Source organism: Sinocyclocheilus grahami, unplaced genomic scaffold (genome assembly GCF_001515645.1).
Source record: "Sinocyclocheilus grahami isolate Dianchi unplaced genomic scaffold, SAMN03320097.WGS_v1.1 scaffold185.1, whole genome shotgun sequence".
NCBI lineage: Eukaryota > Metazoa > Chordata > Actinopteri > Cypriniformes > Cyprinidae > Sinocyclocheilus > Sinocyclocheilus grahami.
Window position 1 is genome coordinate 255462 of NW_015505364.1, and position 16913 is coordinate 272374.

The 16913-nt window shown below is 37.0% G+C and overlaps 1 protein-coding gene across 3 annotated transcripts; it reads right to left on the reverse strand.

Annotated features, from left to right (window-relative positions):
• Positions 1 to 930: 930 nt before the first annotated feature.
• On the reverse strand, positions 931 to 15369 carry mapk4 (mitogen-activated protein kinase 4). 3 transcript variants are annotated; one of them, XM_016284571.1, is made up of 8 exons: positions 15223 to 15369; positions 14317 to 14390; positions 13278 to 13858; positions 7781 to 7925; positions 5930 to 6091; positions 5652 to 5853; positions 1626 to 2163; positions 931 to 1586 (listed from the first exon to the last, which is right to left on the reverse strand). In XM_016284571.1, the coding sequence occupies exons 3-8, from the start codon at positions 13818 to 13820 to the stop codon at positions 1197 to 1199; spliced, it is 1980 nt and encodes a 659-aa protein (XP_016140057.1). In that variant the 5' UTR covers positions 13821 to 13858; positions 14317 to 14390; positions 15223 to 15369; the 3' UTR covers positions 931 to 1196. The 3 variants fall into 3 exon arrangements, with proteins under 3 accessions (XP_016140057.1, XP_016140055.1, XP_016140056.1); XM_016284569.1 differs by having other exon boundaries at positions 931 to 2163; XM_016284570.1 differs by having other exon boundaries at positions 931 to 2163; positions 15012 to 15369.
• Between the last annotated feature and the right edge of the window lie 1544 nt (positions 15370 to 16913).

The following is a 16913-nucleotide window of genomic DNA, read 5'->3' on the forward strand; positions in this document are numbered from 1 at the left end:
AAGTGAAAAATCTATTGGAAAAAAACTTTAGAAATACCGTATGCACAGATATATGTGACTCTGGACCACAAAAAAAAAAAGTCATAAGGGTCAATCATCTGAAAGCTGAATAAATAAGCTTTCCATTGATGTATGGTTTGTTAGGATAGGACAATATTTGGCCGAGATACAACTATTTGAAAATCTGGAATCTGAGGGTGCAAACAAATCTAAATACTGAGAAAATCGCCTTTAAAGTTGTCCAAATTAAGTCCTTAGCAATGCATATTATTAATAAAAAATTAAGTTTTAATATATTTACAGTAGGAAATTTACAAAATATCTTCATGGAACATGATCTTTACTTAATATCCTAATGATTTTTGGCATACAAGAAAAATCAATAATTTTGACCCATACAATGTTTTTTTTGGCTATTGCTACAAATATACCCAGCGTCTTAAGACTGCTTTTGTGGTCCAGGGTCACGTGTGACAGGCATTAAAACATTTTCAGCCAAAAGTTTACAGTTTTATTAGACGACATGGAAAAAAATCACTTCCGTTACACACTTCTATTAATTATTTAATAAAGTAATGACAATAAACTAAAAACTATGCAGACTAAAGTTATTAAATGACAATTAAAAGACAGCCTTCTCTCTTGCTCAATGCTTTGAGTAACATTAAATAAAACATTTTGGTTTCATATTTACAGAGCGCCTGCAGAGATAGTTATGGGAAAAACTAGTTGGGAGGCAAGAAAAAAATATTTGCACATTTTCATAAGAGACTTGGACAATTTCTCTAACAAAATTTAGCTTTAAGTGTATTCGTCAAAAGGATTAAAAGATTTAATATGGAATAGTTAACAGAAATGCAGGAAATCAAATATGAGAGAGCACAGATGTCTCGCAAAAACAAATTTGAAGAACTTTTTTTTTGTTGTTGCAGAGAGAGAACACAAAGTTTTATAAGGGAAGAAAAAAGATTTCATCACCATGTGCCCTCAAGGCTCCAATCACATCCTATCTGAGCTCTCAGATGTTTTTCTACCAAGTTATCCTCATTTTAGAGGTCAATACTTTAGATTTCTGGTGGAATACAGAATCATAGCTTCAGGTAATAAAACAACATTCTCAAAAGGTCCCCAGTATTTACAATTCATTCATGCCAAACATCTTCAAAATCATTAAATAAAAAGTCAAAAGATATCCTCTACCAGTGCTCTTTATGACATCCATGAGCCTTGACCATCTCAGGCGTTAGAGTTTGTGTTCTGGAGGCTCTGTGATCTGCGACGTTGCGAACATGACTAATGCTGCCCGGTTTGGGAGCGTCTGAGTTCTCCACCAGTACCTCGCTCTGACTACAGAGCCTCAGAGCCTGAGAGATAAACACATCCAGGTCAAAATGTTCTTCTCCGGAAGGATCCATCTGTGAAAGCTCTTCATCATTTTCACAACGAATGGAGGAAGACAGGTAATCGGATGAACTGTGATGAGGAGAGGAAGGTGAAGTAGGCAGCAGAGAAGGAGGAGCGGAGAAGAATGGGTTAGGACTCCTGCTGTCGTGAGGGCTGGTCAGTTGCAAAGCCCCTGGGATTTGCATCTGAGAATGAGGCAGCATTGTAGGAGATAGAGGTTGAGGAGGGGAACACGGGGAGGTGAATGGTTCTTGAGGAGAACCAGGCGAGTGGAGACCAGACTGTGTGCTCTCCACCCAGCGTGAGATCTCCTGGAACAGATCTCCGGGCTCGGCGAGAAGCTTCTCCACGCTGCCCCCTCTTGGAGCAGACATGCTGTTATGCCTCCAGTGAGACAGGTCCAGTATTAGCTTGGGTTCAGAGTAGTGCTGCGGCTTCCCTTCCCGCCACGCGATCTTATCCAGGTAGGACGGAGAGCCCACTTTGTAATCGCAGGAGCGGCCGCAGTCCAGCTCTGTGAACTGGCCGCAGACGCGCTCCAGAGACGAGTGGGATTGGTCCAGGAAGCGCTCTGCGGAGCTGCTGTGGGAGTATTTGCGAGGGTCTACCTGAACCTCCTCGATGTGGGCCGTTGAACTCGCTCGTGGATCTCTTTGAACTTCTTCGTCTTCCGCCTCTCCCAGTTCAGAGATGCTCTGCATGCAGCCACACTGCTCCTGCTGCGGCCAATAAACGTCTGACGACAGACTCCCATCATACCTGAAAGAGAAACATGTATACGCACTTTTATGCATATGCATATGACCATTTGTTTGGCATACAAAGTATAAAGTGATGCATATTAGCAGTTAGTCACTGCATTATTTTAAATATATATATATATATATTTAAATGATATTAAATAAAAATCATTATTTTAAGTCGAGGTACAACATTGCACCACCAGCATAAACAATAAAACAGAATTCAATCATTCACACTGTTGTAATAGTTTGCCATTTTTATATTAAAACAAGCATTATTAAATACGATTTGTAAACAGTTCAAAAGTTTGGGGTCATTAAGAATAAAATGAACACTTTTATACAGGAAGGAGAGCACACATTCAATTAGGGGTGGGAGATATGGCAAAAATATATCACAAATTTTTTTTCCCAGGAAAATCACGATTCTTTGTCACGATGGTTTTACTATTTTGCAACTTGTATGAGCAGTACAGCTCAACTAATTTCCCGATTTTAAAAACAAAACCTTTCAAGGTAACAAAATATCAAATAAAAAAGAATGACAGATGGCCAAAGTGGGTGAATATAAAAATCTTTGTCATTATTTGATCATTGTTATTAAAAAGAACAAGAACAAAGATACCCATTACAAACACACATAATATACAAATAAAACAAACAGTGCTTGCTTTGTCAGGTAGAGAAGGTGTATTTAGCAGTAACATTCAAGAAATTTAATCAACAATTTAAAAAAATCACTATAAACACTTCACTGTATAAATTATGCACGTACTCTTATCAAAGCAACTGTATTTAAGTTCTTCAGTCAAGAGCAGTGAGTGGTTTTTCTCTGTTTTTATGTTTTATTAACATTAAAGCAATAGTTCACCCAAAAATGAAAATTCTGATATTTACGCGCTCTCAAGTTGTTTTAAACCTGAATAAGTTTCTTTCTTCTGTTGAACAAAAGTTATATATTATAGAATGTGGGTAACCAAACAATTGCTGGTCCCCAGTGACTTCCATAGTATTTTTTCCCTACTATCAAAGTCAATGGGGACCAGCAACTGTTGGTTACCCACATTCTTCAAAATATCTTATTTTGTGTTCAGCACAAGAAAGAAAGTAATACAAGTTTGGGACAACATGAGAGTGAGTAAATAATGACAGAATAAAAATTTTTGGGTGAACTATCCCTTTAATGACAGCATGTTTAGTACGCATCTGCTTTTCTCTCAACTGTTTTCTTAGGCTATCAAATATTTCAACTTCAATCCAGACCAATGTAAGTGCATTACTTTAAGCACAAATGTTATGTTTGCAAACAAAGAAAAGGAGTCAAACTAGTGGTAATGAAGACCATCTGTGGCATACACATGAATTTCTCTTCGACAGCAGCATTTATACAGTTAGTCAAAACGTTTCAAAAGTTCAATTCTGTTCCTGATCTTTGGTCTCAGCTAACAAGTTTGTTCTCCTCCCACTGCTGGCTCTGATCAGTAATGAAAGAGCTTCTGTCAGATGTGCATATATGGCCACACCGAGGACAACACTGACATTCTTATTAAGTTGTCACAGAGTCCTCTATGAGTTCTAATTATGCAGGGGTTTAATATGTTTCTATATTTGAACAGCATTCTACGTCATGGAGAAGTCCTCTGGGCGCTTCAGTACCCATCTGTTGCCTTTTACATGACCCTTGTTTTCACTGTTCCAGCGTTCATGTACCCACAAACTGTTAACGATCAAACTTTCATCATTAAAGAAGTATCAAAGAACGAATGCAGACTTTAATTAGCTCTCCAAAATTGGTTTCATTATGCTCTAGTACTCAAGTACTGCATTTTTATTGGGTCCACAAATCCCAGCACAAACCGATTTTGTTTGCTATTTTAAGTTTTATTATTATTATGACATGAATTTCTCTTCGACAGCAGCATTTATACAGTTAGTCAAAACGTTTCAAAAGTTCAATTCTGTTCCTGATCTTTGGTCTCAGCTAACAAGTTTGTTCACCTCCCACTGCTGGCTCTGATCAGTAATGAAAGAGCTTCTGTCAGATGTGCATATATGGCCACACCGAGGACAACACTGACATTCTTATTAAGTTGTCACAGAGTCCTCTATGAGTTCTAATTATGCAGGGGTTTAATATGTTTCTATATTTGAACAGCATTCTACGTCATGGAGAAGTCCTCTGGGCGCTTCAGTACCCATCTGTTGCCTTTTACATGACCCTTGTTTTCACTGTTCCAGCGTTCATGTACCCACAAACTGTTAACGATCAAACTTTCATCATTAAAGAAGTATCAAAGAACGAATGCAGACTTTAATTAGCTCTCCAAAATTGGTTTCATTATGCTCTAGTACTCAAGTACTGCATTTTTATTGGGTCCACAAATCCCAGCACAAACCGATTTTGTTTGCTATTTTAAGTTTTATTATTATTATTTTTTTATTTTTAATGTTCCTTTCTGGCACTCAACCCACAGGGTAACAAACCTGTTTCTTAGCTTTTCAAACACATATATGATGGTAAAATGCTTAATAATAAAAATAAAACAACAAACCAATAAAAGCTTTGTCTTGGTCATAATATACATAATATTTGGGCTTTGTTCTGTACATAATTTGGAGAAAACCACTGTTCAGTGGAGGAGAGCCTCAGAAAGAAATAATATTCACATTTGTTATTGAGTAAACTTCATTTCAAAGTCATATAAATATTATTATATTATATTTATTATAAATCACATAAATATTATTTTAGTATTTTTATTTGTTATGAGAAATATGTTTGTTGCCAAGAAGCAACATTGTGTGCCAGTGAAATGGTTGCAGTGAATGCAGAGACTGTAGAACATATATTGCTATTATTATACAGAAAATTCAGCTTTGCCATCACAGAAGTAAATTACATTTTAAAATATATTCAAATAGAAAACAGTCTTTTCACAATTTTAAATTGTAATACTTCACAAACCCTACTGTTTTTACTGTATTTTCTGTTTTCTGATCAAATCAGTTATTTAAAAAAAATATATAAAAAACAATCGTACAGTAGTGTCTAAATTATTTTATTATGATGATTTTTAAGTTATTATTTATGATTTTTGTTTTTATTTTAGTAAAAAAGGTCCATGCAAGAAATAACTAATTTTTTTAACATTTCTTTCATAATACGTGCAATAGAGGGTTAAGTAATCCAATGATTAAAGATGGTAGAAATGTGGATTGTACTTTCTTTGAAAATGTATTAAGACATTAAATCGATTAAATACATTTAATTTATGAACTAAACAATTAAGTTTTCTCAGCTATATAGATTATGTTCTTTATAAAAGAATGTATAGAGATTGAATTCTTTATTATGTTTTTTATATACCGTCATAGATCTGTGTCAGCAGCACTGGAACTGTGCGTGCCAGAAAAACTGTAACAAATTACATCATCTGGAGAGAAAAGCTTGAACTCTGGGTGTTGGTAAGTCAGAGTGCCTCGTGTGACATGCGAGCGATGTACCTGTCCCAGTGGGAGCTGAGCGCATGACCGTGCTCGGTGACCTGACTGTCCTCTAGCTCGTCCTCTATGTGAAAAGGCTGCAGGGAGACAGGCTCATCCTGAGGACACGAGTATCTCTGCAGGTATGGGTGAGACAAAGCCGCTTCTGCTGTCAGCCGGTCCATGGGATTAAAGGTGAGGATACACTCCAGAAAATCAATGGCTGAAATGTGGAGACAGTGAATAATGCTGTTGATGTATTACAGTATCACATATAAAAAAATATATGCTCAGCTTACCTTTGTCCTCCACCTCTGGCAATAGTTTTCTGAGTGCCTTCTTGACCTTCCACCCTTGACCTACAAAAGAGGGCATGACCTTCAGCAGTTCCTGTCTGTCCTCTTCTCTAATAACAGGAACAGTGTCCAAAATTAGCTGCATCTGCTCCAGTTCATGAGCACCTTAGAGAAGAGAATCAAACAGACAGGCTTCGTAACTTAGTCTGGCTCCAGACTGTGACAAGTCATGGATCTTACAAGTTTAATAATAATGAGAACTGTATGTTATTTGTGTAGAAAGGCAAGAAAAATGTCTTAACGATTTAAAAATTGTTAAAAGTTTAGTATTTAAAACTTTTAAAGGGGTCATATGATGCTGCTAAAAAAAAATATTTGGTGTAATAAAATGTGTTTATGCGGTTTAAATAATTTAATTATTTTCTACATACTGTGCATTATTGTTTCTCCTCTATGCCCCGCCTTTCTGAAACGCGTCGATTTTTACAAAGCTCAACAGTCTGAAAAGCGAGGTGTGCTCTGATTGGCCAGCTATCCAGTGCGTTGTGATTGGCTGAATACCTCAAGCGTGTGACGGAAATGTTACGCCCCTTACCATATTGTGATGCCTTGTCCCGGCACGACGAGACAAAAACATTAAAAGCCATTATAAACGAGGTATTTGTTGCATCCAGTGGGGACATCATTATGGATTATAATGACTTGTACTCTCTTTTAACGCGTTGCGTTGCATCGCGCTGCGTAAACATAAAACCATGTCTGCATTTGTGATCGGAGAAATTAACAACAAGCGCTACTCTACACTGCTCAAAACTCGCGTTTGAATCATCAGTGGCAAATTCTTTAAATATAAAAAACGTACTTGCAGTCTGTGAGTCAGAACAGCCGGCATTGTAGTCTACCAGGATCAGGAAACAGTCCTCCATAAAATGCGCTGCACACATCTGAATATTTGGGTTGAACTGTTCTGGAACAGTGTTGTAAATACAACTTAACCACTGATTTCTAGTCGTGTCCTCTTTTGGAAGACCAAACAAAGTAGTTTCGCTTTTACAACGAAACAGCGTCACACACCGCGCGGCCTTGAGTGAGCGGAGGCCGGCTTGAGTGAGCAGAGGCGGGCGGGCTTGAGAACAGCACGGCCGGCGGATTCAGTAACCATGTGACGACCCCGGGCTGGACTCCGCTTCGTCCACGGTGAAAGCCGATCCGGTGATCGACAGCGCGAAGTTGATGTATTTCCTCAGCAACCAGCACGGATCAGCTCAAGGCATGACGAAGCGGATATTGTACTCTTTTGGAAGACCAAACAAAGTAGTTTCGCTTTCACAACGAAACACACAGCGCCTTCACGACACGGCAACAACAATACTACCGCAAGAATAAAAGTTACGCCTTGTTTTTTTGCGTGAACATTTGGGCGATGTTATGGAAATCTTCCTACATCGTGACGTAGATATGTGGGGGCGTGTTAGAACGAGCCGTTTTAGGTAGGTGTGGCTGACTCTTAACTTTTATAAAGAATATCTCTTTGGATTTGAGACTTTAGTCTTTGCAACTTTACAGATCTTCTTTATGCACCAAGAGCTTGTAACACTCCAAAGAGAAAGGAAAACTTGAAATCGCATCATATGACCCCTTTAAATAGTAAACTCGATTGATATGTCTGGCCTAAACGTCTATTTTTACTTTACCACCAATAGCCACTAGAGGACGCACTAAGACTACGTCTGCATAATGAAGATTGATGTTCTTGTTTCTCAAGTGAACCGCAAGATCTATACAAAACCAATAGAGCAACAGAAACACTAATGACGACCCTTTGCTCATTTCTGAGCGCTGTTTTAGTCTTACCTGCAAACAGCATGCGGCCTGTGAGCATCTCAGCCAGAATGCAGCCTGTGGCCCACATATCAATTGCTTTAGTGTAGTTATTTGGAGACAGCAGGAGTCTTGGTGAACGGTACCATTTAGTGACCATTCCCTCTGACAGATATCCCTGCAGAGAAAACATAAAATGTCATTCATATGCAACATACACAACTATTAAATGGTGTACTTAACATGATAATAGTAATTTTTATTGTCGTTTCTTTAGGTTGACAGCCTATATATATATATATATATATATATATGCACACACACACACACACACACGTCCTCAATTGCACAGCAAGTTACTTTGGTTAAAAGCAAATTAATAAACCTAATAAAACAATAAATAAACATAATATAAACCTAATATAATTTATATAATAATATAAATAATTTTTTTAAATAAATAAAATTATATATAATTTACAAATTAATGCAGCCATTTTATTTCAATTCAAATGAACTTTTTCACTTTTAGTGTATTTTAAAATGTTATTATTCCTGTGCTGGCAAAACTGATTTTTTCATGATCCTTCAGAAATCATTCTAATATTCTGATTTGATCCTCAAGAATTTTTTTTTTTTCCAATTTTGTGTGCTTAATATTTTTGTGAAAACCATGATACATTTTTTTCAGGATTCTTTGACGAATAAAAAGTTCAAAAGAACAGCATCTATTTGAAAATGAAACCTTTTGTACCATTATAAATGTTTTATTGTCACTTTTGATCAATTTAAATTTGTAAATGCAAATGTGTATAATATAAATCTAAAAAGTAGGGTGTAAAAAAGCCATGTGACTCAGCATCAGTGTAAAATCTGATAAGAAGCCGCTGATGTACAGTAACCCTATGACTCCCAATACCCCCCTCCTACAATCTCCTTCAGCTCATCCTTCCTGCCGTCCTTCATCCTTTCCTCTTCTTTCTCACCTCCCACTCTACCCCTGGGCCCAGGTGATGAATTATTTGTGAGATTTTAGCAGGCAGCCTCAGTAGGTAGGGTGGATCTGAAGGGCGATGGTGACACAAACGAGAATAATATTTTCATATCCTGCTTACAAAGAGAGCCTTTGTCTTCTCACTGGAGCTGATTCACTAAGACCTTTGAAACTGTTCACAAACCAGACGAACAAAGACTGAAAATGAGCAATAATAAGAAAAAAATAATGGCATAGATCAGGCATCTTGACCAACGAATGTCTGTGCCGCTGGTTTCGTGCTGTCAAGGACTGTCAGTGCAGCTTACACACTGAGAAGGACTTGAAAATGAGGATTTTCTGCTGCCAACATCTCACATTTCACTGGCCAAAAATCCACAAATATAATACATTTATATATTTTTAGAAAGTGTAACTTTAATATTTTATATTAATACAGTTATTTTCATTTAATTATATTTATATACAAATATAATTGTATTATATATTCACAAAAATCCTGTAATATACCCGTTACCAATAATACTTTATAGTAACTGAGCACCAAATCAGCATATTAGAAATGATCATGTGACACCGCAGATATATTATATTTAAAAAATATATTAAATATATTAAAATAATTGTAAATATGTTATTTTAAATTGTAATAATATTCTTAATCAAGTAAATGCAGCCTTGGTGAACTTAAGAGACGCCTTTCTAAAACATTAAAAAAATTTAAATTATGAATTTGAATTATTCCAAACTTTTAACGGTAGTGTAATATTTAAATATGTGTATTCATTTGTTTTTCAATTTTCCAAAAGAATCTTACGTTAAATCTGTTACAAAGGCAATCATAAGTCCTTAAGAACTATAATTAAGCAATATAATAAAGCTTACAGTATGTTTGTCTCTTATAATCTATGGAGTACCTATTTAAAATAGCTGCTTACGCTGGTCAAGCCATCATAAATGAGCTACTGAACAGGACAATGGGCCAACTGGTTGCTTATTTAAATTATAGATGACATTCAGAGCCAACATCATCTTTATTCTCCATGTAGTATTGAAGGAGTATAACCATCTGTGGCTCTCTCAGTCCCTTGCCTGCACTGCTAGCATATGTAGATCCAGATGCTTCTGTGAATCCATAGTCCACTTATCTGTGATCCTCTAGATTTGGGAACTGAATGTTCCCTCCATGCTGAGAGGGGAACAGACACATTCAGTACTGAGTGGCAGAGTTGCAGGAACTCGCTCAGTGAATGGGTGAAAGGAACTACTGCCCTTAATTCACTGAAGCTCACTGCATACTCAGAGGTGCAATGACATACTAATGATTCTTTAGACTAACACAACCAGGAGTATCGTGCACCTATATTCTAAAGGGGGCACAGGTGGCAGCCCAGGCTCACTTGGTATCCTTGGTAAATAAGACCAAAAAAATAAGGCTATTTTTCTGTATATAGTATTTACTGTATATAGGGAATGGGATTGACAAAAGTTAAACCACACTTCAAATGCATGAATTTCATTGCATTACATAAAAAATGAGATCAATCCAAGTGATATCTGGGGGGAAAATGCTACAGCAAATATACAAATATTAATAAGCACAACTGTTTTCAACATGGATAATAATATGAGAGTTTTTTGAGCAGCAAATAAGCATATTAGAAGGATTTCTGAAGGATCATGTGATACTGAAGACCGGAGTAATGGCTGCTGAAAATTCAGCTAACATTTTTAAATGTATTGCAATGGAAAATTTTGAATTGTAATAATATTTAACAATGCTATTTTGTAAGTTAGTTTATTATGTACTTTGCTGTTTTTGTAGCGAGATCTGGCAACACACAGGTATCCTATCAGCACATATCCCGCTAATTGTTCCTAATCAGAAAATATCTGCTGAATTACATCTGAATCATTTTGTACAATATGTCTATTGTTTTCTAGTTAAACATACCAAAAAATAAATAAATAAAACCTTTGTTGCCTAAAATTTCTTCTTCTAAATGTTTGTGCAGTAAGTGTGGCTAAAGTGTCCAAACACTTTTTGAAGCCGCTGAAGAGAGAGCAGCTTTGACATTTTGATAATATATGAATATTTTGAGTGACATGAGAGCACAGGGATGCTGCTCTCACTGAGTCTGCAATCTCAGCTATCTTCCTATCAGTGCATGGCATTTTAAACAGGGCTCCCAAAAGAGTAGTCCTACTATAATTTCCTGGGCAGTTTTTATTCTAGCTGTTCCTTCCATCACAAACTGTGACTATCCCCCTTCCCTGATCATTCACCCCACCTTGTCCTGTCTCACACAAAGCTCTCCATTCATGTTGTCCTCCCGGTCTGCTAGTGTTACACAGTGAGCTCTGCTAAATAATACAGAAGCACAATGAGACAGTAAAGAGCCACATTAATCTTTCAGCTCCCATAACATCAAGATAACTGTTCATAATTATTGTGTAACAGAATAGTATAATGTTTGAAAACATCTATGTGCAATGCAGTATGAAGTAACTATAGATTGTAGTTGTTATTATATTAATGTAAGGTCACCAGGATCAATAAGGCAATAATATCTGCACTGTGCCCCAAAAATGTTTCTATAAACTCCAAAGAATCATTATCAATCAACAGGTTGAAGTGCATTATTTGATGTATAAAACAGAAGAATTGTAAGCAAGAAGATTTTGTGCAAGATAGAAAAACAATAACAGGTCAACAAAGAATTTTCTAATTTAACTTTAGATATAGACTACTTTAAAATGACACAGATGCAGGAAGCTTTTAAGCATTTACAGGAAGCGTTTAAACCTCATGTAGTATAGCTATGTCAACATTTTCTCACCCCAATATCGTTCCAAAACGTATTAAATGTATGAAAGAAGACATCTTGAAGAATCTTGATAATTAAACAGTTTCAGTTCCCATTGATTCCATTGTATGGACAAAACTTACAATGGAAGTCAATGGGAACTGAAACAGTTCATAGAGGAAGGAAATCAGTACTACAGCCTCGGAACGACAGACTTATTTGGTTGAACTATCCCTTTAAATCTCATTTGTAGCTGCCATCAGAAAGATTGATTAAAAGGAGATAATATAAAGTACTTCTGTTCCTAAGGAGGTTACGTTGAAGATGAAGCTGTAAATGGATTAATATGTCATTATATTAACAGCCAGCAGCTCATGATAATTGATAGGAAATGTGATTCTGCTAATCAAGGCCAGATTGTAACTGCAGTGTGAACCACAGTAAAAGCTCGTAAGGCAGTACATACTATATGACAGTACTACACTACTAACATCTAAAAGGTCCCCAAAATGAACTAAAATAACCAGTTCTTCAAGGTATTATTCAGTGTGAACCACACTCTTACAAAAAGTAGTGGCGGTGCCATTACACTATGGCCGTATCAGATTGTAATACCCTTGTACTTTCACATATACTTGGTAACCTAATGATTACCCTGATATTTACAATGTACTTTAAATAATACCCTGGTACATTTTCAAAGATATAGTATTGCCATGGTACACATACAAAAAACATTCAACCAAAACTACATAGTGTAATTCATTTATTATTTACTACAGAGTAAATAATAAACATCTCGATCAGCTTTCATAGGATCAATACTGACTTTTTTGACCAACGCCAATACAAATTATTTTTATGTTTAAGTGACCAATAACTAATGCAGAATTGATTTGTAATTATTGTTATATGTCAAATTTTTGATAAAAAAACAATGTATAACTCAATTATCTTCAAACCACAACAATAAAAACATAATATGAATTGATTAGTATTATTTTTTGGTTTTAAAATAAATAAAACACACACACACACACACTCATATATATATATGTGTGTGTGTGTGTATATGTTTTTTGTTTTTTTTGGAAACGTCAGAATGAATACAGGTGACCATTTATCAATAGACCTGTTACTACAGCACTAATAACCAATAAATTTGGAATATTGATAACAGATCTCAGTCATATACCTCCATTAGGAACCACTGTACCATTTCTGTACCTATGTAGATGTCCGTTATTCTTTTTAGTGAGTGAAGCAGTACGTGCTGCAGTGACACCTGCCCTGCTGCTGTGACTCTTACCTTGTGAGAGTAATGTGGGTAATTTTTGATAAAAAAAACAATGTATAACTCAATTATCTTCAAACCACAACAATAAAAACATAATATGAATTGATTAGTATTATTTTTTGGTTTTAAAATAAATAAAACACACACACACACACACACACACACTCATATATATATATGTGTGTGTGTGTGTATATGTTTTTTGTTTTTTTTGGAAACGTCAGAATGAATACAGGTGACCATTTATCAATAGACCTGTTACTACAGCACTAATAACCAATAAATTTGGAATATTGATAACAGATCTCAGTCATATACCTCCATTAGGAACCACTGTACCATTTCTGTACCTATGTAGATGTCCGTTATTCTTTTTAGTGAGTGAAGCAGTACGTGCTGCAGTGACACCTGCCCTGCTGCTGTGACTCTTACCTTGTGAGAGTAATGTGGGTCCACAATACGAGCCAGGCCGAAGTCTCCGATCTTCAGCAGCATTTGCTCTGTGTTGATAAAGATGTTCGCTGGCTTGAGGTCACGGTGCAGTATGTTGGCCGAGTGGATGAACTTGAGCCCACGAAGCAGCTGATAAAAGAGCAGGGTGGCGTGTTCTGCTGGCAACGGCCCTTGCTCCAGTAACCGTGCCAGGTCAGTTTCCATACACTCTTGCACAATGTATATTGCTGACACATGGGTCAGGTCACGCGGTAAAGGGTGACCGGATGGCCCCAACACGTCATACACCCTGACAATGTTCTCATGCTGCAGGTGGCGGGTGATCTTCACCTCTCTCAGAGCGTGTTTTATGCTGACGGCATCTTGCATGACCAGCTTCTTAACCGCCACACACAGGCCGCTGCGCCTGTCCACCGCAGAGAGGACGAGGCCGGATGCTCCCGTGCCAAGAGGACGCAGATCCTGGTAATGTCCCCCCAGGTCAAAGCCATATTGGAATGGGGATGTATTCTGCCAGGCCATGGCTTAGAGAGGAGCAATTGGGCACTGCCTGTGAGAGGCTGCAGAGAGTGAGGAGAATGATAAATGACCAAATAATGCAATATTCTATTACAAAGCTTAAAGCTTAATTATTATAAAAAACACCAGATAATGTTTTATTACAAAATTCAAACTACAGCTGCATGAAGCAAAAATTAACCCTTCTTCTTGTAAAGAGCGATCTTAAATCACATTTGCGCACTATCAAAGCAATGGGTGCACGGTACTGGGTGGAATACAGCTCAACACCCTAGTACAGGGCAAGTGTTTCCATAGCAACATCCCACAGTCAGCCAGTGCCTGCTGCACACAGCAAACACTCTGAAACGCAGTCTCCCAGGATTCTCTACCCCAAAAGCACTCCATGATATATTCAAACTCAATTACACTGCTGCACTGGAGTTGTAGGTTCTCTGATGTCTGACTTTAACGTTAGCAGCAGGTGAGTTTCATTTATAATCTAAGAGCTTTCACTTGCCGTCTCCGGCTCCAGGCTGTCCTGTACCCTCCATGCTCCTCACGCAGCTATGTGTCATGCTTCTCATGCATTCCCTTCAGTGGAGAAAAAGAAAGAGAGAGACAGAAATCAGATATGCAGTTAGTTACTGATTACAATAAAAGCATGAATAGTTTAGAAATACCACCAAATGCACATTTTTACAGTTCATAGTTTTTCAAATGTTTCAGCTTGGTGATTTTCTACATTATTAAATAAATATGCATCTAGTGTTATTCCACTAGACTTAATAGTCTCATATCACTTATATATATATATATATATATATATATATCACATATCACAAGTATTTCTTATTTTCCAACTCAGTTCTTTAAGATGAACTCCTTCGCCTTTAGCTGGCTCTTAGAGCGCAACAGTGCCCACACACTTTTTCAGCAGCCCTTGATCTGGAAGTTTTCTCCCATTAATTTTTCACATAGGGATTTAAATATAATGTCTTTTTTAAGGCATTATAATCCATGAACCAAACCAACTCCTTCCAGAAACCCGTGCGCATTCTACAGAATAACAGCAGTTTCACTCGCAAGTACAGAAGTGACAAAAGAGCCTATACACGCCGTATGAAACATAGTATAAAATCAACACTATCTTCTTATCTTCCGGCCCATCCGCGGAGAAAACTACAAAGGCAGCGATGCTCCAGGATCTCTTACCGTCGCCTGCTTTTGTCAGCTGCTCCACGGATTTGCTCTATTTGTGTTGGAAAAGAGTTTTCCATGGGGAAAGTGATGTTTTCGTAGTTCAGAGTTTGTTATTGAATCTTGGCACTGGTGCAGTCCGGTTGTTGGAGGTTTTAGTCAGTCAGTTTGCTGCTGCCGTGAGCATTTTCCGTGTGTGTTATCAGAGAATGATATTAGAGCTTACCCGCGATAGCGTCACCGCGAGAGACCGCCGAGAGAGCGTTCATTTGAGACACACGGCATCTGTTCGCCTCCCAGTGTCCCTCCTCCACCGTGTGGACCTACAAGCTTTTCTTTGGCAAAACTCGTTGATGACGTCACGGCCTCCCCGTCCACCAGACGGTGATCCTGACACCTGCGCGCTCGTGCAGGACGCACACACGTCCAGCGCTCAGATGATGAGCCGTGGCTTCTGGTCTCGACTGGTCAGGAGGACATCTGCTTTTGACATGTAAAGTGCTGCATTCCAAGACTCTGTCTTTCAAAGTGAATTTTTAATGACAAAAATAGGTACTACTAGGTGCGGACACTAAATGCAGACAAGTCCTTTTTGTAGTAGGCTATGCCGATGTATATACTGTAAAACATTTTTATATATATATATTTGAAGGCTATTTCATATGAACGTTTGCACACTGTAAAACACAAAAAAATTGAGTAAAACACTTTACAGTGCTATGGTGACAAGACAGTACATGCGATTTCACTGTAAAACAAAAATATTTATATTTGAATAATCAACACAATAATTTGATACACAATTACATTATTATATACAAAATAAAAATGATTAAAAAATATTATTTTATAATCAATAGAATTGTAATTTATTGAGAAAAATATTTGTTATACAGTTAACTTTGTTACTTTATATGATAAATAAAAGTACATGTAATTTCGGTAACACTTTACAATAAGGTTCATTAGTTAATATATTAACTAACATGAACTAACCATGAGCAATACATTTGTTACTGTATTTACTAATCTACGCTAATGTTAGTTAATAAAAATACAGATGTTCATGTTAGTTCACAGTGCATTAACTAATGTTAACAAGATTTTAATAATGTATTAGTAAATGTTGAAATTAACATTAACAAAGATTAATAAACGCTGTATAAGTGCAGTTCATTATTAGTTCATGTTAACTAATGAACCTTATTCTAAAGTGTTACCGTAATTTCTATGTGTGTGTGTGTGTGTGTGTGTGTATATAGCTTACTGAAATACTGTGATCAAAAAGACTGATGTAATTTCCTCAAATAATTTTAAACATTCAACTGTTTATTTATTTCCTTACCAGTTAATAACTATCAACAAATATGGTAATAATTCATGCCACCATTACCTGAGAACAATCCATCTTTTTATTTTCTAACTCTCAGCTAAAGTAGCATGTGCTGCTTCCATTGATGAAATGTGTGAATCAGAATATAGCTTTTCATTCAGTCTGATCACCTTTCATCTTTTTTCCAAGATAAAATTAACCAAGGTGTCAGTGTCTGTGGTTAGGTCTCCTAGAGCTCTGCTGCTTTGTTTTGTACTTGCACACTGTCACTCTTCTCGTCCTCATTCTGTTTATGTGCCTTCAACTCCTTGATAAATGCCTAAAGACCTTCCACTACTAACAAAAACTACAGCAGTTCCTGGAAATAAAATGAGCACCTCGGTTCCGGCAGTGCTGAGATGCAGAGATGCAGTATCTTTGGATTGCTCAGCAGGAGAAACAGTGTGTTTGGCTGCCCTCCAAATGCTTCATCCTGACTGAGGTCAGGTTACTGCACTGAGGAGTCAGTGGTGAGAGGAGGAAATTAGATAAGTGAGATGGAAATGTATACATTTCCTCTGTCCAAACACCTGAGTCAGCTCTGT